General features: G+C 40.2%; 1 protein-coding gene and 1 long non-coding RNA gene across 2 annotated transcripts; both read right to left on the bottom strand.

Annotated features, from left to right (window-relative positions):
• Positions 1-21,938: 21,938 nt before the first annotated feature.
• LOC126618471 (uncharacterized) lies at positions 21,939-23,151 on the bottom strand. Its single transcript, XR_007621727.1, has 2 exons — positions 22,486-23,151; positions 21,939-22,273 (listed from the first exon to the last, which is right to left on the bottom strand). It is a non-coding gene; the product is annotated as an uncharacterized LOC126618471 (long non-coding RNA).
• A 767-nt stretch (positions 23,152-23,918) lies between these two features.
• Positions 23,919-27,130, bottom strand: LOC126618469 (probable proteasome inhibitor). Its single transcript, XM_050286547.1, has 8 exons — positions 26,812-27,130; positions 26,541-26,712; positions 26,292-26,444; positions 25,989-26,081; positions 24,890-24,967; positions 24,751-24,779; positions 24,510-24,657; positions 23,919-24,208 (listed from the first exon to the last, which is right to left on the bottom strand). Exons 1-8 carry the CDS (start codon positions 26,984-26,986, stop codon positions 24,133-24,135), a joined length of 924 nt encoding a protein of 307 aa, XP_050142504.1. The 5' UTR covers positions 26,987-27,130; the 3' UTR covers positions 23,919-24,132.
• Positions 27,131-27,354: the final 224 nt, after the last annotated feature.

The raw sequence follows: 27,354 nt of genomic DNA, 5'->3' as shown, positions 1-27,354 counted from the left end.
AAGTGGTTTCTAAGTTTGCCCATCATCAATTATTTTGGTTATTTCGTGAAAAATTATGTTACATAAGGACCAAAATGACAAAAATATGCTCAATTTAATAAACAATAGGCCAAAATGATTTAACAAAAATTGAGGTAAGCAAGTTTTTCCTGATTATTGTGATGAGTCAGATTAAGGTTTAGCCACTTTTTGAGAGAATTTTTTATACCAATTTTACCCTCCACATCCTTTAGGCACACATTTTACTTATCTATAAGTATGCATTTAATTATTTGTGTTGATTTTAGTGTAGAAATGCTTTATTGTTAGGATTCTAATTGGATTACTATTAACTAAGAGGGTTGTGATTGTGCTAGATGGCAACATTTGAGTGATTGAGTTGTATTACTTGTAATAAGGTTGTTAGTATAGTTGTATTTTGGATAAGAGTAGTTGGGGAAAGTTGCTATATAGTTGGGTTTGGTAAGTAACAGAAAATAGTTTATGAAATAATATTGAATTCCTTTTGTAATCTCTCTCTCTCTCTCTTCGAGTTCTCTTATGGCTTCTTTGAGTTAAGGTCCATTGAGGATCTATCATTGGTATCAAGCCAGTCTTGACTCTTCCATCCCTTCTCTGATGCCGTATGACTCGTATGTCGACGAAGAAAGCTATGGAATCGTAGAATCAGCTTGCCGCAATCAACAACACTTTCACCCCACTACTCCAAAGGTTCGACGCCATGGAAGAGCGTCAAGGTTCATTAGATGCTCGAATTGAAAAGCTTCATCGCTATTTTATGGAAAATGGTGTAATGGGTTGTCCGGGAGATTCATCGGAGGCAACTCAATTTGACCCCAATCTGCGTGACGATTCAAGAACTCAACATCTCAACCACCATGAATTAGGGTTTCAACCAAGACCCTCTTTGGTTAAACTTGATTTTCCTCGCTTTCAGGAAGGGGATGATCCTCTTGGGTGGATTTTTAAGGTGGAGCATTACTTCGATTACTTTGATATTCCGACCGACAAGAAAATTCGTATGGCTTCTTTTCATATGGAAGGTGAAGCACTTCAATGGTTTCAATGGGTTAACTGCGTCAGAAATTATCCTAAATGGGAAGATTTTACAAAGATTTTCTGCAGGGAATTTGGTTCATCTGACCTCATGGATTGCACTGAAAACTTGGTGAAACTTCGCCAATTTGGGTTGCTCAGGGATTACATCATGGAATTTCGGTGATTAGCAAATCGAACAGTCGAAATGACCCCCGAACTCTTGAAAAGTTGTTTTATTGGTGGATTGAAACCAGAAATTTGCCATGATGTCAAGATTCTGAAACCATTTAATGTTCATGAAGCCATTGCTTATTCTCAACAGGTTGATGCCAAACTGGTAGAATTGAAGGTTCGATCTTTTCCAAGAAACTCTTCATTTGCATCTCAGTTCAAGCCTACCCCATTATCTGATGTCACTAACACACCAAAGCCTGAGCACTCTTCAAGAAATGAGCAATTTAGGCGCCTAAAACCAGCAAAAATTGAGTTTCGAAGAAAGAAAAGATTATGTTTCAACTGTGATGAGAAATTTTCCAGATAGCGTGTTTGTGTGGGTCCAAAACGACATGTGTTACTCTTGGATGTGTACGATAATAGAGACCTTGTTGAGCACCATTCGGAGGACAATGACAAGCCTGAGGTTACTGCCTGTGCAGTTTATGGGATGCTTGCTCTAAAGTCCATCCGAACTATGAAAATAAAAGGGTTAGTATTCAATTGTCCTGCTGTTTTCTTGGTAGATTCAGGGAGCTCGCATAATTTCATTGATATTTCACTAGTTAAACAGTTGAAAGGTCACCTGGAAACTACACACCCATTTACTATTAAGATTGCAAATGGGTGATCCCTCACTACTACAGGTTGTCTAGATAAGGTTTCTATTAGAATACAAAATTATGCTACTGTGCTAGATTTCTATGCTCTTCCCTTGGGTGGTTGTGACATTGTTTTGGGCATACAATGGTTGAGGACATTGGGACCAGTGCTATGGGATTTTGACAAGAAGATTATGCAGTTTGTAGTTGGCAATACTACTTTCTCCATATCTAATCCTTATTCCCAAGAGCCTCAATCCATTTCTTCCTTAGAAATGGACAAGTTACTCACTTATGAACATTGCTTAGAAGCTGCCCTATTTGTTTTGAAAGTTGGTGCAGAAAACACAAGTCCATCCACTCACTCTCAGTTGTCTTCTCTCCAAGACAGTGATCTGCAAGTTTTATTAGCAAAATATCAGCCTATTTTTCAAACCCCATCTAGACTACCTCCATCAAGATCCCATGATCACAGGATACCATTGTTGGACGGAAGCAAACCTCCGAATGCTAGACCTTATAAGTATAGTCATTTTCAGAAAACTGAAATAGAGAAGTGTGTCAATAAGCTTTTGGAATCTGGTTTTATAAGGCCAAGTCATAGCCCTTTCTCATCTCCAGTGCTTTTAGTGAAGAAGAAAGAAGGTACTTGGATGATGTGCATGGATTATAGGGCACTCAACTTACTCACAATCAAGGACAAGTATCCTATACCATTGATTGATGAGTTATTGGATGAACTTTTTGGTGCCAAATATTTCTCAAAATTGGATCTTAGATCTGGTTACCATCAAATTCGTATACACCCCGAAGACATTGGGAAAACTGCCTTTAGAACTCATGAAAGGCATTATGAGTTCTTAGTTATGCCTTTTGGTCTCACAAATGCCCTTGCATCATTCCAGAGCCTAATGAATACGATTTTTATGCCTTATTTGAGGAAATTTATCTTAGTTTTCTTTGATGATATTCTAATATATAGTGTCTATTGGGAATTGCACCTACAACATTTGAGTATTGCCTTCAGTTTACTCCAAGATCATCATTTGTTTGTGAAAATGTCTAAGTGTGCTCTTGGGCAAACACAAATTGAATACTTGGGCCATGTTGTTTCTCAGCATGGAGTAGCTGCTGAACCTTCAAAATTGAAAGCTATTGCGGATTGACCTCTGCTTACTTCTGTGAAAGCTTTAAGGGGTTTTCTCGATTTAACTGGATATTATAAGAAATTTATTCCTCACTTTGGAAAAATCAATGGACCATTGATTCAGCTTACTAAGAATGATGGGTTTAAATGGAGTTGTGCAGCCACTAATGCATTTATGGAATTAAAAACTGCAATGATGTCTCCTCAGGTTTTAGCACTTCCAGATTTTTCAAAATCATTTATTATTGAGAGTGATGCCTTGGGCACGGGAATTGGAGCAGTCATGCAGCAAGAGGGTCGACCTATTGCATTATTGACCAAAAAATCAAGCATTATCTGCATATGAAAGAGAAATGTTAGCTGTGATTCATGCAGTTAAAAAGTGGCAATCATATTTGCTTAGGAACCACTTTATTATAAAGACAGATCACCACAGTCTCAAGTATTTTCTTCAAAATCGAGTTAATTCTCCTATCCAGCAAAGATGGGTTTCCAAATTACTTGGCTTTGATTATGAAATCCAATACAAGAGAGGCAGTGACAATAAAACAGCTGATGCTTTATCTCGAGTGTTAAATTCTCATGTTAGTGCAGCAGCTGACACTAGTAATGACCTTACTATAGTTTCCAGTATGGTTGTGGGGAGTGATCAAGTAATGATGCTGCAGTTCAAATGGAATGTATAGATGTCAATAGTATGCTACTTGCAGTGTCCTACCTTTGTATGTTCTGGCTTGATGATCTAAGGAGGCACAACGAAAAAGATGATTGGATCATACAGAAGTCTCAAACTGTTTTACAAACACCCTCAGAGTATGCACCACTGAATTTGCTTAAATACCATATTGATAATGGGTTTTTGAAGTATAGAAATAGAATTGTTATCAGTCCTACAAGTCCATAGAGACTAAAAATATTTGAAGAACACCATTGTACACCATCTGCAGGACATGAAGGGTTACTTAAGACCTATAAAAGGACATCTCATTCTTTTTACTGGGAGGGTATGAAGAGCAATATCAAGGAAATGGTTGCTGGATGTGATATCTGTCAGAAGAATAAGTATGAGACATTTGCTCCTGCTGGACTTCTTCATCCACTTCCTATCCCTCAGAGAATTCGGACTGATATAGCTATGGATTTTATCACAGGACTTCTCCCTGCAAGGGCAAATCAGTTATCTTTGTCATTATTGACAGATTCTCAAAAGCTGCCTATTTTTTTACCTTTAGCTCACCCATACACAGCTCATTCAGTGGCTCAAATATTCACTGACCAAGTATTCAAATTGCATGGAATGTTCTCCTCCATTGTATTTGATAGGGACCTAGTTTTCATCAGCTCATTTTAGTGAGAATTTTTTAAACTCCAAGGTTCCAAACTCTGTTTTAGCTCTGGGTTCCATCCCCAAACTGATGGCCAAACTGAAGTTTTAAATCGATGTTTGGAAACATATCTCCGATGTTTTTGCAGCTTACAACCCAAGCAATGGTTGAAATGGCTTCCTTGGGCAGAATGGAGCTACAACACATCATACCATTCTGCAGCTAAAATGACACCTTATGAAGTGGTTTATGGACAGTCACCACTATATCTTCCACTCTATGAATCGGGCACAACAAAGCTTGATATGGTGGATCAATGTTTGAAAGACAGGACTTGAGTTTTATCACTCTTGAAAACCAACTTGGCAGCTGCTCAAGAAAAGATGAAAACTGAGAGATCATTTGATGTGGGGGATTTCGTTTATCTCATGTTGGTCTCATACCAGCAGAAATCTTTAGCTTTGCATCATTTCCATAAACTGCATCCTCAATTCTATGGTCCATTTGAGATTCTTGCTCACGTGGGTTCTGTGGCATACAAATTGAAGCTCCCAAGTCACTCCAAGATTCATCCAGTGTTCCATGTATTCTGTCTCAAACATAAACTGGGAACTTCAGTCATTCATACTATTTCCTTACCATTAGTTTAAGATGCTGGCTTAATACAAGATGAACCAGAACCAGAGGCTATTTTGGATAATAGAGTGGATCAAACGGGAGCAACTTCAATCACAGAAGTGTTGGTGCATTGGAAAAATCACCATGCTACATATGCATCTTGGGAAAACTTGGATACTTTACAGTCGAAGTTTCCTGACTTTCAGCCTTGAGGACAAGGCTAATTTCATAGGGGGGAGTAATGTTAGGATTCTAATTGAATTACTAGTAACTAAGAGGGTTGTGATTGTGCCAGATGGCAACATCTGAGTGATTGAGCTGTATTACTTGTATTTGTACCATACTTGACCAATCCCGAAACTACTGAGCACTGGTCAATGGTATACTGTCAAGGACCTAGAAGAGTTTCCCTCCAACCAGGAGGCCAATCATAGCGCGACATGTGTCGACATCAGAAGCCAATCATAGCGCGACACATGTCAACATCAGAAGCCAATCACAACACGACACGTGTCAATGTCAGAATGAAACTAGAAACTCTCTTCTATAAATAGAGAACATTCTCTCACAATATTTCCTAATGTCATTTGTACTAAATCATTCACTTGTACTCACTAAAGGAGAGCTTGAACCTATGTACTTGTGTAAACCCTTCACAATTAATGAGAACTCCTCTACTGCATGGACGTAGCCAATCTGGGTGAACCACATACATCTTGTGTTTGCTTCCCTATCTCTATCCATTTACATACTTATCCATACTAGTGACCGGAGCAATCTAGCGAAGGTCACAAACTTAACACTTTCTGTTGTACTAAAGTCCTCACTGATTTTGTGCATCAACATTTGGCGCCGTCTGTGGTAACGACACTTATTCCCACTCTCTTCAACTTTGTCAAGCTGGTTTCCACCATTCGTACACTCTCTTTTGACCAGGCATCCCTCTCCAACATGGGGAGCGAAGAAAGCCACAGCACACAGAATGACACCCCTCTTGCACCTAGTGCAAAGCAACGAAAGAAGGAAGGAACGAGGGTTGCTCTTCAAGCTAAAGTCAATGAGCTAGAAGCTTAGAACAACAAGATAGCAATGAAGAATGAGGTCCTCCAAGAGCAGTATGAGAAACTCTTTGAGACGCTCCACGAAACTAGGCATACTCAAACATGCGAGCTCGTTACCCCTGTGGACATCAATCATCACATGTGTGCCCCCCAACACGGATGGTCACCTTCCTTCGACATGGATATCCCTGATGAGGAGCGAGCTAATCATCAAAACATTGATCAACATGAGACTTCTCTCAACCCAGCTGCTTCGACCCGAAGCAAGAGAAGTGGAGGAAGACACCTCTTTGCAGAAGGGTTGGAAGGATCGAAAGCTGTTTATTGTGACTGCCGAGACTTCCTAAGGCAACGTTGAGAGAATCCCCTCCATATATGCTCGAAGATCAATGACCCAAGGGTTTCTGAAAGACTTGGTCCCCTCCCACGACCCAGGCCAGCTGCTAATCTAGGGAAGGAACGACAGGTCCCAGAGGAACATGAAGGTACAGGGGACTTTGAGGTATTCCGACAGACTCGCCCTAGAAGTCAGTACGGCGAGTCCAAGGAAAAATCACACGCCCTTGCTCAAACTTTCCTATTTCCAAGAGGCGATGGAGACTTACGAAAGAAAATCCCAGTGGTACATGATTCCACTCAGGACCCCCTTGTCCTACAGCTCATTGAGGAAGTAAACAAGTTGAAGGCCGAACGTCAGGCCAAGATACCTGACTGGAACCAACCCAAGCCTGGCCCTCTCACAAGGAGGATCCTCGACACCCCCTTCAAGCGAAGACAAAAAAAAAGCTTGGTTTACAACTCTATACTGGAAGGGAGGACCCAATTGAACACCTTAACCTCTTTGAGTCCACCATGGCATATTAGATGCACATCGACGAAGAGCGATGTCTTCTCTTCCCTTCCACCCTCTCTGGCAGAGCTCTAAACTGGTATTGCTGTCTTCCACCTGAGACAGTAGACTCATTTGAGGAACTGAGGAAACTGTTTGTCTCTTAACACATCTTCCAGACCGATCCCTTGCATTCTGTAGATGACTTGTACACTATTCGCCAAAAGCCAGATGATTCATTACATATATATGCTGGCCACTTCAGCCATGAGTATTCCCGTTGTGCCGAGGCAAACGACAAGACTGCCCTCAAAGCCTTCATGGCAGGCCTACGTGACTGTTTCTTCAAGTACATGATCAATGCCAACACTTAGAAGACTTACTCTGAGGTGATGGCACAGGCTTACAACCATGCCTCCGCCGAGGCAAGGACATATCAAGGGAAACCCCCCATAGCCACCCCTTATCAGCAAGTAGGGAGTGGAAGCCAGATCTAACCAAATGAGAAGACCTCGACCATCCAAACGGCAGCGGTGCCTCCCCCTACCTTACTTAATACTTTACCAAGTCAACAGACATATCAATCTCAAGGCAAAAGGAAATATTTCCATCCTCACCTGTCTCATTTTAGTAAAAGGAGTAAGGGACACTACTGCGATAACCAAGGGTATCGCCATGATAATCCCTGACCCCAGGCAGTCAACACAGTGGGTTAAGCATGTGTCAGGACAGCCCCTACCTCGAGGTATGAGGCATACACACCCTTAAACACCACATGCGTAGCCATTTACCCTAGCATATCACACTTGATACCGAAGCCAAAGCCGAGGCACCCAGATTACAAGCCCATGAAGAACACGGGCACATTTTGCTGCTACCACGAGCATAACGGCTATGACGGCGAGAAGTGTATCACCCCTACTGATCATGTTGAAGCTTTGGCACGTGAAGGAAAAAATGATCAATTCCTTCTTCACCCTTCAAAGGGTAACCGTAACCAACGCCAGGTGAATGTGATATATTCCATAAGTGGTGGCACACCCATATCTAAATCTTCCAACAGGGCCATGAAAAATAGTGAATGAGCTTTAAGGTCTGACCACCAAGTGTTTCACGTGGAAGACATCAGGGGAGGTAAGTATCAAAAGCCTAATTGGGATCCAATATGTTTCTACCCTGAGGAAGAAAGAGGTATCATCTACCCTCATAACGACCCACTGATTGTGGAAGCTCACATAGCTAACTTTGAAGTACGACGAATCCTGGTAGACACGGGGGCTTCGGTCAATATCATGTTTGCTGAAGCTTTTAGGGTACTTAATGTAGCTGAACACTTGCTCGATCGCTCGATTTCCCCTCTGATAAGCTTCTCCGGTGATATCGTGCAATCTTTGGGGAGCATACACTTACCTTTCACCATTGGTACAGGCCCTTACACAGCTACCATTACCATTAACTTCCTGGTGGTTGATTGCCCAACGGCATACAATGTCATCTTGGGACGCACATGCATCAATGATCTCAAGGCCATGGTATCCACACATATGTTGTTGATGAAATTTCCAACCCCTTATGGCAATGGTTACATCAGAGGAGATCAACTTAGTGCACGATCATGTTACAACACTTCGATCAAGCAACATCACCTGTCTGTGCCCAAGGAAACCCTTTCTATACATGACCAAGTCATAAAGACTAGCCCAGATGAAGACAACTTGGATCTTCACGGTGGCAACAGTCAACCCGACGATCCTCGAGATGACTCTTTCACCTAGCAAGCACAACGCGCTGAAGAGTTGGAGAAGGTCTCTATCTCAAAAGATTATCCGGATCGCATAGTGAAGATTGGCACCACCTTGTCACCACCCATTTGGTTGGCATTGATCTCTTTTTTCCAAGAGAACACTGAGGTCTTCACCTGGTCATACGAGGACAAGCCAGACATCTCTCCCGATATCATCTGTCATCGCTTAAGTATTGACCCCAAGACCAAGCTAGTGAGACAGAAGCGAAGATCCTATGACGCTGAACGGTACGAGGCAATGAAGGCAGAAGTTGAAAAACTCAAAGGCATAGGCTTCGTCCGCGAAGTCAATTATCCAACGTGGGTAGCAAATGTTGTCCTTGTTAAGAAGAATCCGACCAAGGAAAGTCTCATGCTCCAAAAGATCTTGTGGAGAATGTGTGTCGATTACACCGACCTAAACAAAGGATGCCCGAATGATAGTTTTCCTCTTCCTCTCATAGACAGACTTATAGACTCTACGACAGTGTGTGAACTTCTGAGCTTCATGGATGTTTACTCAGGATACAACCAAATCCTCATGAACCCTCCGGACCAAGAACACACAGTCTTCACTACTAACAGGGGACTATATTACTATAAAGTCATGCCCTTCGGCCTAAAGAATGCAGAAGTAACTTATCAGAGACTGGTCAATTCAATGTTTACCGAACAGATTGGTAAGAGCATGGAAGTTTACGTTGATGATATGCTAGTTAAAAGCAAACATGCTGACCAACACATCACCAACCTGTCTGAAACTTTCACCATTCTGAAGAGGTATCGAATGAGGTTGAACCCCAACAAATGTGCCTTCGAGGTAGGCTCTGGCAAATTCTTAGGCTTCATGATAAGCCAACGAGGCATTGAGGCTAATCCCGAGAAAATCAAAGCAATCTTTGACATGAAGGAGCCACTCACTATGATCAGCCCTTGGCCCTTTGCCCAATGGGGACTTGATTTGATCGGCCCAATGCCTGCAGGGAAGGGCAAGGTTAGCTATGCAATCGTTGTAGTTGACTACTTCACAAAGTAGGCCAAAGTAGAACCCTTGGCAACCATTACTGAGGCAAAAATAGAAGACTTCGTATGGAAGAACATCATTTGCAGATTCGGCATTCCCAATGCGATAGTTACTGACAACGGGCGACAATTCGACAACAATAAGTTCATGATGTTCTGCTCTAAGTTCAACATCAACTTATGTTTTGCCTCCCCAGCTCATCCCCAATCTAATAGACAAGTTGAAGCCATCAACAAAATAATCAAGCGAACTTTGAAAACCATCTTGGACAAGGCTAAAGGTTGTTGGCCAGAATTTGTACCCTAAGTTCTTTGGTCATATCGTACTTCGTATCGGACATCAATAGGAGAAACCCCATTCTCACTTGCCTTTGGTACAGAGGCAGTTGTCCCAGTTGAGCTTAAGCAAGCAACGTTTCGAGTTCAGAACTACGTGCAAAGGGAAAATGACAAACAACTTACCCTCAACTTAGATCTAGTCGAGGAATACAGAAACCAGGCTCACTTGAGGAATGTCGCCTATAAGCAGCGCATTTCCAACTACTATGACTCCAGGGTCAAACCTCGTTCTTTCAAATTGGGGGACTGGGTATTGAAGAAAAGATTACTCTACAACAAAGTCCTGAGTGAATGAACACTTAGTCCAAACTGGGATGGACCGTTTGAAGTTGTTGGCATCAGTCGCCCTGGCTCCTACAAGCTTAGAATCTCCGATGGCAAGACCCTTGGCCATCCATGAAACGCTGATCACTTGAAGTACTATTACAAGTAAACTCACATTGTATAAGTGTTAAGCTTCAGCCGTTCGACATCCTATGTAACGAAGACTATTTGGCATGAATTCAATAAAGAGGTGATTTAGATAACTCGGTCCTAATCCTCTTACATTCCTAGCAATGAAACACTTGGGTTTAAAGCTTCAACATGAATGCTTCCAACATGAAACAAATTCTAAGTATATGTCAACAAGACTATACAAATAAACGAACAGCTTCACAGTATATTCGTTCAATCATACATTCCAACACATTCATACATAAGCCAACTGTGCTTTGAAAGGATTCAACATACTTTATGTCATTCGACACTTGCTACAATGTGCCTAGACACCTTGCCCTTATTCTCACCAACCAGGTGATGAAATGTGAAAAAGAAACTCATCTTCATGCCACCAACCAGGTGATGAAATGTACAACCCGTACTCTCTTTCATGCCACCAACTAGGTGATGAAATGTACAACCCATACTATAATATCATTTGGCAACTTGCCACTCATGCCACCAACCAGGTGAAGAAGGAACTCATCTTCATGTCACCAACCAGGTGATGAAATGTACAACCCGTACTCTAATATCATTTGACAACTTGCCAACAATAGCTTCATCAATGGAGGGCAACCACAATTCTCAAAAGCTTCACACACTCTTGATTAAGATAGTGTGAAGCAAAACCAATTTATGGTGCCAACAAGAGCTTCATCAAAGGAGGGCAACCATAATTCTCAAAAGCTTCACACACTCTTGATCAAAACAGTGTGAAGCAAAACCAATTTATGGTGCCAACAAGAGCTTCATCAATGGAGGGCAACCACAATTCTCAAAAGCTTCACACACTCTTGATCAAGACAGTGTGAAGCAAAACCAATTTATGTTGCCAACAAGAGTTTCATCAATGAAGGGTAACCATAATTCTCAAAAGCTTCACACACTCTTGATCAAGACAGTGTGAAGCAAAACCAATTTATGGTACCAACAAAAGCTTCATCAAAGGAGTTCAACCACAATTCTTAAAAGCTTCACACACTCTTGATCAAGACAGTGTGAAGATAAACCAATTTATGGTGCCAACAAAAGCTTCATCAATAGAGGGAAACTACAATTCTCAAACCTTCGAAGCAAATTCAAAAATGTTCGAAGCAAATTCAATTTATATGGTTCATCCAAACCTTCGACTACTACAAGGTGTGGCTTGCATCACAATCTCTTGCTCAACAATGTGGAAGCAAAATTTGTATATGTTGTCTCTCCCACATTTTCAAATTTCTAGTTTCCCATAAAAAAAAAAAAAAGCTTCAACTCCAAAGCTTCACTAACAAAGCTTCATCAATGGAGGACAACTACAAATTCTCAAAAGCTTCACACTACCTTGATCAAGATAGTGTGAAGCAAAATCAATTCATGGTACCCAACAAAAGCTTCACCCATAAAAGCTTCACCAACAAAAGCTTCAACTCCGAAACTTCACCAACAAAAGCTTCATTAATGGAGGACAACTACAAATTCTCAAAACCTTCACACTATCTTGATCAAGATAGTATGAAGCAAAATCAATTCATGCTACCCAACAAAAGCTTCAACTCCAAAGCTTGACCCACAAAAGCTTCACCTACAAAGCTTCACCAACAAAAGCTTCACACTATCTTGATCAAGATAGTGTGAAGCAAAATCAATTCATGGTGCCCAACAAAGCTTCAACCTCAAAGCTTCACCTACAAAGCTTCAACTCCAAAGCTTCACCTACAAAGCTTCAACTCCAAAGCTTCAACTCCAAAGCTTCACCTACAAAAGCTTTAACACAAAAGCTTTTCCCACAAAAGCTTCAACACAAAAGCTTCACCCATAAAAGCTTCACCCACAAAAGCTTGACCCACAAAAGCTTGACCTACAAAAGCTTCACCCACAAAAGCTTCACCTACAAAAGCTTGACCCACAAAAGCTTGACCCACAAAAGTTTGACCCACAAAAACTTCACCTACAAAGCTTCAACACAAAAGCTTCACCTACAAAAACTTCACACTATTTTGATCAAGATAGTGTGAAGCAAAATCAATTCATGGTGCCCAACAAAGCTTCACCTACAAAGCTTCAACACCAAAGCTTCACCTACAAAGCTTTAATATATATATATATATATATATATATATATTTTTTTTTTTTTCGAAAATTCGAAAATTCAAACATTCGGAAATTTAAAAATTCGAAAATTCGAAAATTCGAAAAGAAAAAAAAAATTGACTAGGCCTCATCTTCTTTGGGCCTAACAACTTTCATAACAAATATATATGAATAAGGAGTTTTGGGCTATCACATAGAAAGGAAGTGCCTCATTCGTCAACTCCCTCGACCAGAGACTTGGGGGACTCCTACCATATGCTACTGCACCTTGATACTCGGAAGTCTCACGACCACTCAGTGACTTGGATTTTTCAAGTTTCCAAACGAGAAATTTTCCTCACTTGGGAAATTAAGGGAGCACTACCTCAACCTACATGCTTCATTACAAATCTTCAACATACAAGCTTCAACAAAAGGAAAAATTCAAAGAACTTAGTGAAGAAGGCCTTGGTGTATTTAACACAATACGTTGAAATGAAGCAAGGCTTGTTTATTGATATCTCCGATAAGTTATAAATATGTACATATACATGAATCAAAATAAACAAACAAGAGGGAGCCTTCACAAAGGTTGCTCAGAAGAAGTCTCAGCAGTCTGCAGAGCCCCAGAAAAAGGAGGCACCAGAGGGTGATTATTCGGAGCCTCAGTACTAGGCAGAACCCCAGAAGGATGAGGCACCGAAGGTTGATCATTTGGAGCTTCATTACGCAGTACAGCCCCAAAAGACGAAGGCAATAAATGCCTTTGGAACAAACCCACAAACCTCTGATGATCAAGTAAAATCTGACCATCAGATTCCTGCAGCTGGTCAAGCTTCCTCTTCATGTTTGTAGCATAGTCATGTGCGAGCCTGTGCAACTATTTATTCTCATGCTTGAGCCATCTGATCTCCTGTTTGAGACTTATCACTTCAGCCGCCAATGATTCAACTTGGCGGGTTCAAGCAAATAGGTGTTGGGCCATATTAGACACAGAACCTGCACACTGAACACTGAGAGCCAGAGAATCCTTAACAGCCAACTCATCAGGCCGTTTGGAAAGTAGTCTGTTATCTTTGGGAGTGAGAAGGTTCCTGGCCACCACCGCAGCGGTCATATCATTCTTCATTACAGAGTCCCCAACGGTAAGAGGACCAGTAGGGGATAAGAAGGATGAGTGCCATATGTTGTCTTGAGAAGGCATGGCTGCCTCTTCACCAAAGTTTAAGTCAAAACGACGATCGGATGGGCCAGACATTCTCAGAAATGATGAAGGAGAAATGAGGTGCAATAAATATCTGAAGTAAGGGGAGAATTCCTACAAGCAATAACTCTTTGAATGTACTTCTTGCACACAATTGGTGCACTTATAAAAGAAAGGGCAACAGGGCCGTTGGTTCAAAAATCGAAGAGGCACCACTTTCCACATGCAACATCATCTCCTCGAGTACCATAGATAACTTTGCCAAATATCTCTGACAAAGTTTAGACACATAAATTTTGAAGGTCCAACTACCCTACTATTACCCACAAGGGTAAATGAACAGCATCATTGCTTGATAACTAGAAAGTCCCAATGTGTGTTAACCTCCGTGTTCCGTGGCAAGGCAGACTGGCAAAAATGCCCAACCTTTACTCACATTCGAGAAAACACTCCCACCAAGATTGCTTGCTCAAAAATCGAAGAGGCATAGCTCTCCGAATCTCGAAAGCCAGACTCCCAACAGGATTACGTGCTCAAAAATGGAAGAGGCACCATCCTCCGAATCTCAAGAGCCAGACTCCCAACAGGATTACTTTATCAAAAATCGAAGAGACATTACTCTCCGAATCTAGAAGCCAGACTCCCAACAGGATTCCTTTCTCAAAAATCGAAGAGACACTGCTTTCTGAATCTCAAGAGTCAGACTCCCTACAGAATTACTTTATCAAAAATTGAAGAGACACTGCTCTCCGAATCTCGATAGCCAGACTACCAACAGGATTACTTTCTCAAAAATCGAAGAGACATTGCTCTCCGAATCTCAAGAGTCAGACTCTCTACGGGATTACTTTATCAAAAATCAAAGAGACACTGCTCTCCGAATCTCGAGAGCCAGACTCCCAACATGATTACTTTCTCAAAAATCGAAAAGACACTGCTCTACGAATCTCAAGAGTCAGACTCCCAACAGGATTGCTTTCTCAAAAATCGAAGAGGCACCGCTCTCCGAATCTCGAGAGCCAGACTCCCAACAGGATTACGTGCTCAAAAATTGAAGAAGCACCGCCCTCCGAATCTCGAGAGCCAGACTCCCAACATGATTACTTTCTCAAAAATCGAAGAGACACTGCTTTCCGAATCTCAAGAGTCAGGCTCCCAACATGATTGCTTTCTCAAAAATCGAAGAGGCACTATTCTCTGAATCTCGAGAGCCAGATCCCCGACATGATTGTTTGTTTGAAAACCGAAGAGGCACCGCTTTCTGAACTTTGAGAGCCAGATTTCCTTGGATAAAGCTTGTTTGCAATCTTCACACGCAACATCAGCTTTCCAGATACCACAGACCACTTTTTCAAAGTGCTCTGACAAAGTTAAAACATGTGAAGCTTGCAGCTCCCACTACATTGCTATGACCAAGAAGGGTAAAGGAATAACACTACTACTTGTTGTTAGGGAGACTTCTATATATGTTGACCTTCATCCTCCACAGCCAGGCAAACCTGCAAATAAAAAAATGCTCAACTTTTCTTCACATCCGAGAGGGCACTCTCAGCAGAGTCTCTCGAAATACTCAGCTTCTTTTCCTCCCAATAATACCTCTGCAAACAAGCCACACTAGAGCAAGAGTATCTCATAGCATCAGGGTTAAAAGCAAGAGTATCCCATATCATGTTTTTTCCCTGTCTTTTCCTTTGGCCTTGTTCTTACCTGCAAGACAATAAGAAAGAGAGCAATCAGTCAGCACTTGGAATCAAGTTTCCAGTCAGGAACTGACTGCCTGGAACCCCTTGCCTGATTACTTACCTGGCATTGCTCTCGAGTACTCATCTTCAACATCGTATGCTTCTAGAGAAGATACCACATCTGCCTGAGGAACAGATAGGGCAAGTGAGAAGGATACAAGGAAGCATGTGGAGACAAGCGTAATAGAACACATGCCGATACATCCACTACTTTGTCAACAACAAAAGTATCCCATATCATCAGGGTTGAACGTACTCTAGATTTGATGGACTTGTTTTGACCCTCAAATTCTTGAGTCGGCCTTATACTCTGGAGGAAACTAGAAAACCCTCCAGCCCAGTTCAAGAATAAGCCTGTGGAAGGAGAAGGAGAACAATCAACCGGAAGCCGAAGTCGAACCTCCGATCCAGGTTGCTTACTTGGAAGTCTGATTGATTACCTTGTCTGTTACCTCATTCAGCAAATCTCCTAGCTCGACGACTTGAGGTACTCCTACTATAAGATTTGTATCGCACTTGACCAAGCCCGAAACTACAAGTAAGCTTCAAGTGAAATTGATACATTACCTTGTGCATCTTCATCGATTAAAGATACCACCCCTGGATGGAGGAAAAGTACTTCCAGAGAAGATGCCACATCTACATGGACATATAAGGCAAGTGAAAATGATACCACACTTCGGTACTTAAAAGTTTCGTGATTACTCAATGGCTTGGATCTTGCAAGTCCCCAACCGAGGAGCTTCTCTTACTCGGGAACTTAGGGGAGCACTATTTGTACCATACTTGACCAATCCCGAAACTACTGAGCACTGGTCAATGGTATACTGTCAAAGACCCAGAAGAGTTTCCGTCCAACCATGAGGCCAAGCACAGCGCGACATGTGTCGACATCAGAAGCCAATCATAGCGCGACACATGTCAACATCAGAAGCCAATCACAACACGACACGTGTCAATGTCAGAATAAAACTAGAAACTCTCTTCTATAAATAGAGAACATTCTCTCACAATATTTCCTAATGTCATTTGTACTAAATCATTCACTTGTACTCACTAAAGGAGAGCTTGAACCTATGTACTTGTGTAAACCCTTCACAATTAATGAGAACTCCTCTACTTCGTGGACGTAGCCAATCTGGGTGAACCACGTACATCTTGTGTTTGCTTCCCTATCTCAATCCATTTACATACTTATCCATACTAGTGACCAGAGCAATCTAGCGAAGGTCACAAACTGAACACTTTATGTTGTACCAAAGTCCTCACTGATTTTGTGCATCAACAACTTGTAATATGGTTGTTAGTATAGTTGTATTTTGGATAAGAGTAATTGGGGAAAGTTGCTATATAGTTAGGTTTGGTAAGTAACAGAAAACAGTTTATGAAATAATATTGAATTCCTTTTGTCATCTCTCTCTCTCTTCGAGTTCTCTCATGGATTCTTTGAGTTAAGGTCGATTGAGGATCTATCATTTATAGGATAATGCTTGTGTCCTCTTATGGGGAGACATGCATAGGATTAGCTAAAAGATTTTCAATTTTTTTTTGTATATATAATATTTAAATGATGATAAATAAATAAATAATACCGATTATGATGTTTGGACGATAAACGTTGGTTACATTAATTTTGTTGGCATACACTCAAGTCACTAATACCTCTTATTTTTCTCTCACTCATGTTTCTCTTCTGCAAATATGCCAAATACAATTCTAAAGCATTTTCTTTTCTCATTCTTTCTTTTGGGTAGGTTATGTTATATCCAATTTATTACTCTCTTTTATCCTAGTCCAAAAATCATATAACATAACCTATCTAAAATTTTCCCTCTCTCGTCCTTCTTCCTCTTTGGTAGGTAAGTTTAGTAATGTAGTTTATTACTTTTTTTTTCCTTCCCAAATAAAGGATCTAAATAGGAATAACAATCACGTCCTATAGTACAGTACCTTTATTTTATTGAACTGAACATGGTAAATACCAATATTAAACTAAACATGGTAAATACCAAAAATATATATGACAATATTTGGGAATTTCTTATATATTCATTAATCTCCAAAGTGGAGTATATATAGGAGTTACAATTGGTATTACATATGTACTTTACCAATGTGGGACAATAAACTACTATTTACACTCTAACTAATATATAACTCGCAACACTCCCCCTCAAGTTGGTGCAAAGATGTCACGCATGCCCAACTTGTCAAGCGAGTTGGAAAACACACTATTAGACACAACCTTAGTAAGAGCATCAGCAAGTTGATCTTCAGATCTCACAAACGGAAACATAATAATTTCAGCATCCAATTTTTCCTTAATGAAATGTCGATCAATCTCCACATGTTTTGTTCGATCATGTTGCACTGGATTATGAGCAATCTCAATAGCAGCCTTGTTATCACAATGAAGTTTCATAGCACCTTTGGGGTTAAACCCAAGATCTCTCAACAATTTTTTCAACCACAACAACTCACACACACCATGTGACATACCACGAAACTCAGCTTCTGCACTTGACCTAGCCACCATTTTTTGTTTCTTGCTTCTCCAAGTAACTAAATTACCACCCACAAACGTAAAGTATCCAGATGTAGATCGCCGATCAGTGATAGAACCTGCCCAATCTGCATCTGTATACCCTTCGACATTCAAATGACCATTCTTGGAGAAAAACAGGCCTCTGCCAGGAGCCATCTTCAAGTACCTCAAAATACGGGTTATTGCATCCTTATGAGCTTCACTAGGTGAGTGCATAAACTGACTTACCACACTAACTGCATAAGCAATGTCAGGGCGAGTGTGAGGCAAATAAATTAATCTCCCCACATGCCTCTGATACCGTTCCTTATGAGTAGGAACTTGATCTGGAAATAAGCCCAGACGATGATTCTGCTCAATCAGAGTATCAACATGTTTGCAATCTAACATACCTGTTTCAGCTAACAAATCAAGAACATATTTCCGTTGAGACAGAAAAATACCATGCTTGGATCTTGCAACCTCGATTCCAAGAAAATACTTCAATTCACCAAATTCTTTCATCTCAAACTCAGTAGCTAGGTACTTTTGAAAACGTTGTATCTCCTTCTGATCATCACCAGTCATTATCATGTAATCAACATAAATAATCAATGCAGTTAGCTTACCATTTTGTCGCTTTAGAAATAAAGTATGATTTGAATGACTCTGGATATACCCAAACTTCTTCATTGAACTTGTAAACCTCCCAAACCACGCTCTAGGAGATTGTTTCAAACCATACAAATCATTTCATAACCTGCATACAACACCTTTTCCAAGAGGTGTTCCAATACCAGGTGGGAGATCCATATACACTTCCTCCTTAAGATCACCATGAAGGAAAGCATTCTTAACATCAAACTGCAACAGATGTCAATCCTGGTTTGCTGCTAAGGACAGAAGAACACGCATAGTATTAAGTTTGGCAACAGGAGCAAATGTCTCCTGATAGTCCACCCCATAGGTTTGAGTATAACCCTTAGCAACTAATCTAGCTTTATACCGGTCAATAGAACCATCTGCTTTGTGCTTAATAGTAAACACCAATCTACAACCAACGGCTTTTTTTCCGTTTGGTAAAGGAACCAAATCCCAGGTAGAATTCTTTTCCAAAGCTTTCATCTCAACTTGCATGGCATTAACCCATTTAGGGTCAGACAATGCATCTTGCAATTTTGTTGGAATTGATACACTAGATAGCTGACATATGTAAGATGCATATGGTTTGGATAAACGATGAATAGACATATAATTGTTGATAGGATATTTGGCTTTAGCATGCATATCAGGCTCATATTGTACTTTAGGTTTTCCACGACTAGCTCGTGGAGGCAACTGATAAGTAGAAGAATCGTCAGAATTTACCTCATGTATGCCACCATCTTGTACCAAACTATTAGAAGAATCATCTCTGGACGAACCATCATCAGGCAATTTGTTAGACATATCAGCAGCAGACAACCGATCATTAGAAGGCAATTCGTCAAACATACTAACAAGCAACTCACTGGGCACATCTGATCTATCGTCAGTAGAAATAGTTCCGGGAATAACAGGTGACCGATCACTATCTGTAGTCGACTGATCAGTATCACGCAACATAATAGGTTCTGTTCCTAACTCTGCCTGTAACACATCATCCATACCATCTTTTCGAATCTGCACTTCACTCCCCCTCTCCCCCTGAAGTGGAGAGTCGGAAGAGGGCTTCACAAAATACGAAACTTACTCATGGAAGGTGACATCCATGGTAATATAAGTTTTTTGAGTCGGAGGATGATAACACTTGTAGCCTTTCTGATTGTTAGCATACCCAATAAAGACACACCGGAGAGCACATGCATCAAGTTTACTCCGCTGATGAGAGTAGACATGCACATATGCAATACACCCAAACACTTTCGGAGGAAGCTTTGATACAGAAATAGGAGAAACATGTTGTTGTAGCACATCGAACGGTGTCTGAAAATCAAGAACCCTACTTGGAACACGATTGATCAAATACACAGCGGCCAAAACAGTATGACCCCACAAATGATTAGGAACACATTTATCCAACATCAAGGAGCGAGCAACTTCCATTATTTGACGATTTTTCCGTTCGGACACACCATTTTGTTGGGGTGTAAACGGAGTAGTTGTCTGGTGAATAATACCATGATCACGAAAAAAACATGCCAAAGTGTGATTCACATATTCTCCCCCGTTATCAGACCTGAAGACCTTAACTTTGGTTTGAAACTGAGTAGACACCATTGTACAAAATTCTTGAAGAAGTAACGGAACATCACTCTTATTCTTCATCAAGAACACCCAAGTTAACCGAGTACAATCATTAATAAAAGTAACAAACCAACAGAATCCATTAGAAGTAACTTTCACTAGACCCCACACATCAGAATGTATCAAATCAAATGACAAAGTAGCTTTAGAATCACTTACAGGAAATGAAGCACGATGACTCTTAGCCATGACACATGTTTCACACTTGAACTCTAAATCACTACAAGTGCGAAACAAAGAAGGAAATAGATGTTTCATATAACTAAATGATGGATGTCCCAATCGTCGATGCCACAACCAAATTTGATGTCTGTCATCCACTTTAGCACTTAAAACTTGATGATTATTTGAACCAGAAACAACAGTATCCTCCATAGTCAAGATGTACAAACCCCCTATTCTTTTACCATGACCAATTATCTTCTGAGTTTGAATATCTTGAAAATAACAATACGTATGGTAGAAGTAAGCAGAACAATATAAGGTATCAAGAAGTTTTTCTACCGACAAAAGATTGCACTTAAGATCAGGAACAAGTAAAACGCGGACCAATGATAAGGTTGGAGTCAGAGAGATAGTGCCTTCACCCTTCACAGAAGAATGTGCTCCATTTGCACTAGTAACATACGGATCACGAACATAGTCACATAACTCATCAAACACTCTAGGATCACTAGTCACATGATCAGTGGCCCCAGTATCTATTATCCATTTATTTATTCCACCAAGATGCATAACAACACTATGATTATATTGAGCCATTGAACAAAAATCACGAACAATAAAGGCACAAAAGATACACAGCGGAATGAAAACAATTTACCAGATACTGTAGCAGAGCACTATTCACAACACTGTAGCAATCACTGACCATTGTTCACACACTGTACTGTAGCGCGCCACTATTCACATTTTTTTTTTTTAACGAAGAAAATCACAAAAAATGTGGGCACAAAATTAAAGCACACAGGTCACCAAGAGCGAACTACTCTGATGCCATATTGAACTGAACATGGTAAATACCAAAAATATATTTGACAATATTTGGGAATTTCTTATATATTCATTAATCTCCAAAGTGGAGTATTTATAGGAGTTACAATTTGTATTACATATGTACTTTACCAATGTGGGACAATAAACTACTATTTACACTCTAACTAATATATAACCCGCAACATATTTGATTTTTATTTTTAAATTAAGAATTAAAGAAAAATGGAGTACCTTAGGACCCAGCTCCATTTGAATGGGCGGCTATGTATAATATCATGTCCTTTCGAAAGCTCTAAACGTGGAAAGTTTTTTTTTCTGATGCGAGTGAAGAAATTTCAGCCACGTTTCTGATCTCAATTCCACCTAAAATCTCCCCACACCCACACTCTTTAGCAATGAAACACACTAGGATTGGTTCTCTGAGTAGATGCTGGCAGGTTTTTTTTTTTATTTTTTGTTTTTGTTCAATGAGGGGAGAAATCCGACTCAAAGCTTCAAGTGTAAGAGTAAATGTTGTTAACCACCTATGATACATACAAGTTGCACGAACAAAACTAGTTGGCTTATAACTTAATCGAGCCAATACATAAACTTTTATGTACCAGCATCAAATATCTTCTAATTAGGCAATTATTAGTTCAGAATCATTAGTATTAGACAGGCAATCAAACAGTTAACTCATAGAACAATGTTTCCATTTATCGGTCAATCGCATCATTATCTGGTTACTCCCTTAGCTGTAAAATAACGATTTACATGACCCAGCTTAAAAGGGGAAAAATAACCCTCTAATTCCACTAGTATATTAATTTTACAAAGTATGTAGAAGAAGAAGAGAAAGCCAAAGAAAAAGAAAAGAAAAAGAAAAAAAAAATCTGTAGGGCTGTTAATGCTGTTTCCAAGGAAGACATGTCAGCTTACTGCAAGACCCAGTCCAGGTACTTGTGCATTCACCTCCATCACAACACTCGCAAACTATTCCAAGTGTACCAAAAACCTTCGCATATCCTGCAATTTATTCACACAAGACATCTAACTAAGTCAATTCAATTATATCCAAAATCAGAAACTGTAATCTGTGATTTCTCTGGTAGCGGTATTTCAAACCAAACTCTTCATGCATAACAATGCGTGATTGGCTTAAAATACCGCAATAATGGATGAGTATCTCTCAGAGTTTGGGAATACATGTTAGACGTAACGTTGCTTGAAATTCTTACCTTGTTGTGGCAAGAGGGAGAGTGGTCTTCCTTCAGCAGCTGAAGATTTCCCAGATGCAAAAACAACCACCAGAAGCAACAAGAAAGGAAGAAGAGAATACTTTGGAAGGCTCATATCTGTGCTTTTTTCCCAGCAAGATCTGTGCGTTTTTGCAGCTGCAGAAAGTCTAGGAATTAGTAATGGTAGTGGGTTCCGAAGTAGATATTTTAATTCCAACTAGAAAAAACATATATAAGGTACAAAGGTATGGAAACACATGAGATAACAATGAAGGGTTTATTATATTTGAAATGTCTCTGTCAATCTAGAAGGTAGGTGGTTTTTTGTGTTTAATTCTCTTGATTTGGAGGACTAAAAAGAAAAGATGGGCTTCTAGAGAAAACGCAGGTAAATGTTTCACACGTTTCCCGGATTCTTACGTCTCTGCAGGTTTTGGAATTTTACATGGAATTGCATGGAAGCTTCCTTCTTCATTCTCACTCCTAGTTTTTCTAAGTGGCCGACTTTAATCATCAGAGAAAATCTCTTGTAATAAAAAAGTATTAAGTGTCAAAAGTTTTTTAAATCGGAAGTATTCTTTTTAAATGTCAAACATCTATTGAACGAATAATACCACAAAGTTATGTATTTCTTTTTTCTTTGTACAAACGATATTTTACAGTAATCTCAACTACAGAGAAGAATATGAGAACTAATCTCTGCATCACCTCTACAAAACCTGAAAGAGACTTGCACCATTTTAAATGCTGCCATGATAACGTAATTTCAGAGCAATTCCACCCATAGAGCCCTTCCCCCTAGCAATCCACTATTCAATCCACCCTATTAAACAGTAACTGCCTTAAATGAATAGTAACTACCATTAATGAACAGTAATTGCCATTTACATCTCCACCTTTGGAACCCTTCCCCCTGACAATAAGCAATTAAAATAATAGTTTTGTTTGTTTGTTTAAATAATAAAAAACCCCTCTCTCTCTCTCTCTGACACAAAAAAAATAAAAAATTACAAAGCCCTCGGCCACAGGCCCGTCGACTCCCCACCCCCCCTTCGCTCGGGCTCCCACCCTCACTCGGGCCCTTCCCCGCTGGAGCTGCTCCCACCGGCCCTCAGGCCCTTTCTCCTCCCCTGTCGCCCGAGCAACCAGCATCCGCTGGAGTTGCTCTCATGTGAAAACGCTCTTGATCCAAGATGCCAAGCGACATCTAGAAGGGCCCGTAGATGAGGCCCATCATCGTTTAGGATTTTCATGGTCTGATGATGGTTGTTGAGACAGGTGAGAAACTGGCTTTACATTTTCTTCAAAGGGTAGATATTCGTTTCAAAGGAGCCAAAAACAGATTACATATGCAGCTCGTCAGCCTCCACGTAAGGGGCGGGGGCATATGATACTTTAAGTCTATTTTTCTTAGGAACTAGAAGGAAGGGTGGTGAAAAAAATGCAATACATCATACACGACACTGATATTAAACTTTAAATATACAGACAACATATATGATACTACTATGAAAACCCTGTCGTTTACATTTACATAGCAACTTGCATGCCAAACAAGAAAGGCAAAAAGAGAGATCCTCTGTCAGCTCCTATTAGTACTCGAGTTTCTTATTTGATGACAAACTACTTATGGCTTGAACAGCATGTCTAAATGAAATCTGAGCCGCTCCCGAAATGCTCCAGGTCTGGATGAGTGCCACCTCCCGGCGGCCTCCGTGGATTCCTGGAAGACGTAGAAATCACACCATATTATACTCCAGTGAAGGTATTATTGGAAACTTTGCATCTATCATTCATTATTTGTTCACTTCCCAAACGCCGTAAACAATTGTACATCCATTTGGAAAGTAACAGTGAAAACACAGGTAATAATCTCAATTCACCATGACGGATTAAGTACGATCAAAGGCCTCGAGTGAAAAAAAAAAAGGCTTGTTAAACTTAAAAATAATGAAAGCTCTATCAGGTGGGAACCAGGGAAGAACCTAATTTCAATTTTAGTGAAACTTTGCTATTCCACGTACCTTGCAAATCGATTAGGCTCAAAACCTGGAACACCTGGGGGCCCATAGGGATCAAAACGAGCACCTGGTGGAACACCTGCTGGCCTAGAGGGATCAAAACTAAACCCAGGGTCTCCAACGCCACCAAACCAACGAGGGTCATGGGGTCCTATTTTGACACAACGAATGAAATGTGAGTCCTAATAAAAAAAGTAATGTGATTATTATCAGCACAATAAGAGTAAATAAGTATTGTACAAACCTACAAGCATGCTTCCACTACCATCACCCCTGAAAGATTGACATAACAAGCATGTTGTCAAATGTCGAACAGTAAAACAGTAAAACCGGGTTTGAAACTGCAATGACCACCAATATGATGTCTTGTTGAAATACGATACCTTGAAGGGTAGACTCCAGCACCAGGCCCAGGAAGAACATCACTACCACCATAAGGCATGACAGGAGGATACGCAATTCTGCAAAGCAAGCCAGAAAACATATAGAGTAAACTGCATGCTTTGGAAACTTTCAAGGATACAAATGAAAATTTTAAGCATGACGCTGCTAACTCACTCCGATCACAACAAAAAAGACATATTGCCATGACTGTCTACTTTCTTCCTAGCAAAGTCAATGCAATTCCCAAACTCTCTTAACAACTAACCTCTAATTAATCTGAATGAAAAACTTCTGAAAAAATTAAAACATCTAGGTTCCTCTTACAAGGTAGAATAGGATGCCATTTTACTAATAATCTTTCAAGAAAGAAAGTTTTGATTTATTTATATTTTAAATCTATAAAATGATAATTTGAACCTCCTAGGCTCCTAGTTATTTCCTTACAAATTGATGGGGAGACTTAAGAAGTAAAAACAATCTTCCAAATTAGATAATGAAAAGAGTATACGATGCTATAAACAGGAAAGCATGATACATAACTAGTTTTAGACTCTTGAAAAACCTAAGCCAAGTCTCACATACAAATGCCTTACAATCTAAGCTACTAATCCCATCTCGACTTAATTAAACATACTGAAATGAATCTAATAGATGGACCCTCTAAAATTGAAAATTGATAAGATGTTGGTCTCTTGGCCAGTCCCAAATGGTAAAGGCAGTACCACTGCTCTACAAGGCGATGAATATGACACACCTTGTCAACAGACGAATTCCCAAAAGGGAGGACCATCAGCGTCAATGATTATCAATGTGACATTAACTTTGGAATGTATAGACATCAACTAGTTGCTCCATTTTGTAGGGACTGAATCAATGTCCCCCTCTTAATACCACAACAAACATATATTATAACAATCTAGGGAGGGTGTAACAGGCAGGTAGCAACCAAAAAAGGGCATTTAAGATTTATCAAAGAAACAGACTTTATACAAAACCCAAAGCATAAGCTAGCAAAACTTAACAAACATATAGACCGCTTAGAATCACACGTACAGAGACATAAAATACACATATGCAGAGAAAGCAGGAGAGAGATACCCTGAAGGATCAGTGTAAGGGGCTGAAGGTCCAGTGTGAAAGCGTGAAGGTCCAGAAACAGACTCAGTTGTTGATCTCTCACTCTTTTCTGAACTGCAAAGTTCCATAACAAAAAGAAACTAGTCCGTAAAAAGAACATTCACTGATACTTAAACTATATACCGATAAATTAGCATAACAATTAACGATGACTATTTTAGCAGAGTATTAATACACTTCTACATCAAATAATGCATGCAAAACTCAGATTAAAAACAAAAAAGTCCGCAGAACCGAAGCGATTCAAAGACAAAACCCAGTTACCTTACAGGGTTAATTGAAGAACCGGACGTGGACGATCCAGACCCATATAATTTTGACAGAACTTCAGTATCCAATTTCTTCACCAGATTCTCTAAATTCTTGAACTGTGTGGAGTAATTGCTGCCCCCATCCTCTCCAACATAATCACCAACACTGTAATTTGTTTCGTTAACCGCAGAAAACCCATTAACAAGCCAGAATAAAACTACCAAATTTGTAAAAGCCCAAAGAATCGCAGCAGAAGCTTACTCGATTTCGAGATGGACGGGCTGAGAGCTCCCATCAGCCAGTGCATCCACAAGCAACTTGCCGTTCATCGTAAGGCACTTAACCAGCACCTTCTTCGAGCCCTTTTCTGGGTTCATATAGACGAATGCGTACTCGCCGTCGAGCTCGTTCCACTGCTCCATGCCCACTTCATCTGCAACCCCAAATTAACAAAACCCACAAAAATTTGAGGAAAACTATCAATTATTTCTAAGAAAAGTTAAACACTTATCGAAATTAAACAAGTGGGTACCCGTAGAAGATGAGGAGAGAGCGGATTCGGAGAAGGCGGGGGGACCGGCGGCGGTGAGGACGTAGCCAGCGGCGAGGAAGGAGGCGTGAACGGCGAAAACGACCTTGTCGTCGTTGTTGCGGAAGTTCGGCCTCGCGGCTCTGATTACTGCCATCACCGACTTGTCGTTCGCCATGGCTGTGTGAATCAGTGCGATTGATCGGTGAGCTTTTCTTGTTGCTTTTTCTTTTTTTTTTTCCTTCCGCGAAAGGAAATCCTTTGGGAAACTGGAAGGACGAAGGACGGAAGAGACGAGAGTGTTCGCCGTATAGTGAATATAGATTTGGGCCCAATGGAGTCGGTAGCGGCCTCGTATATTTCAAACGGTCGGTTAAATGGGAAAACAGTAATTTTCATTGTTTTTAGGAAAAATACTTCAAAATTGGACAATTTCTTAAGGAGAAATTAGGTTCTCATCCTTCATTTTCCTACTCCTTTGATTAAAACCTTATTCCTTTTCATTTTTTGATCAAGGTCCTTGGTATTAATAACATCATTAATTAT

This window comes from Malus sylvestris, chromosome 4, assembly GCF_916048215.2.
Source record: "Malus sylvestris chromosome 4, drMalSylv7.2, whole genome shotgun sequence".
NCBI lineage: Eukaryota > Viridiplantae > Streptophyta > Magnoliopsida > Rosales > Rosaceae > Malus > Malus sylvestris.
The sequence above is the reverse complement of the archived record's forward strand: the minus strand, read 5'-3'. Positions and strand labels throughout refer to the sequence as shown.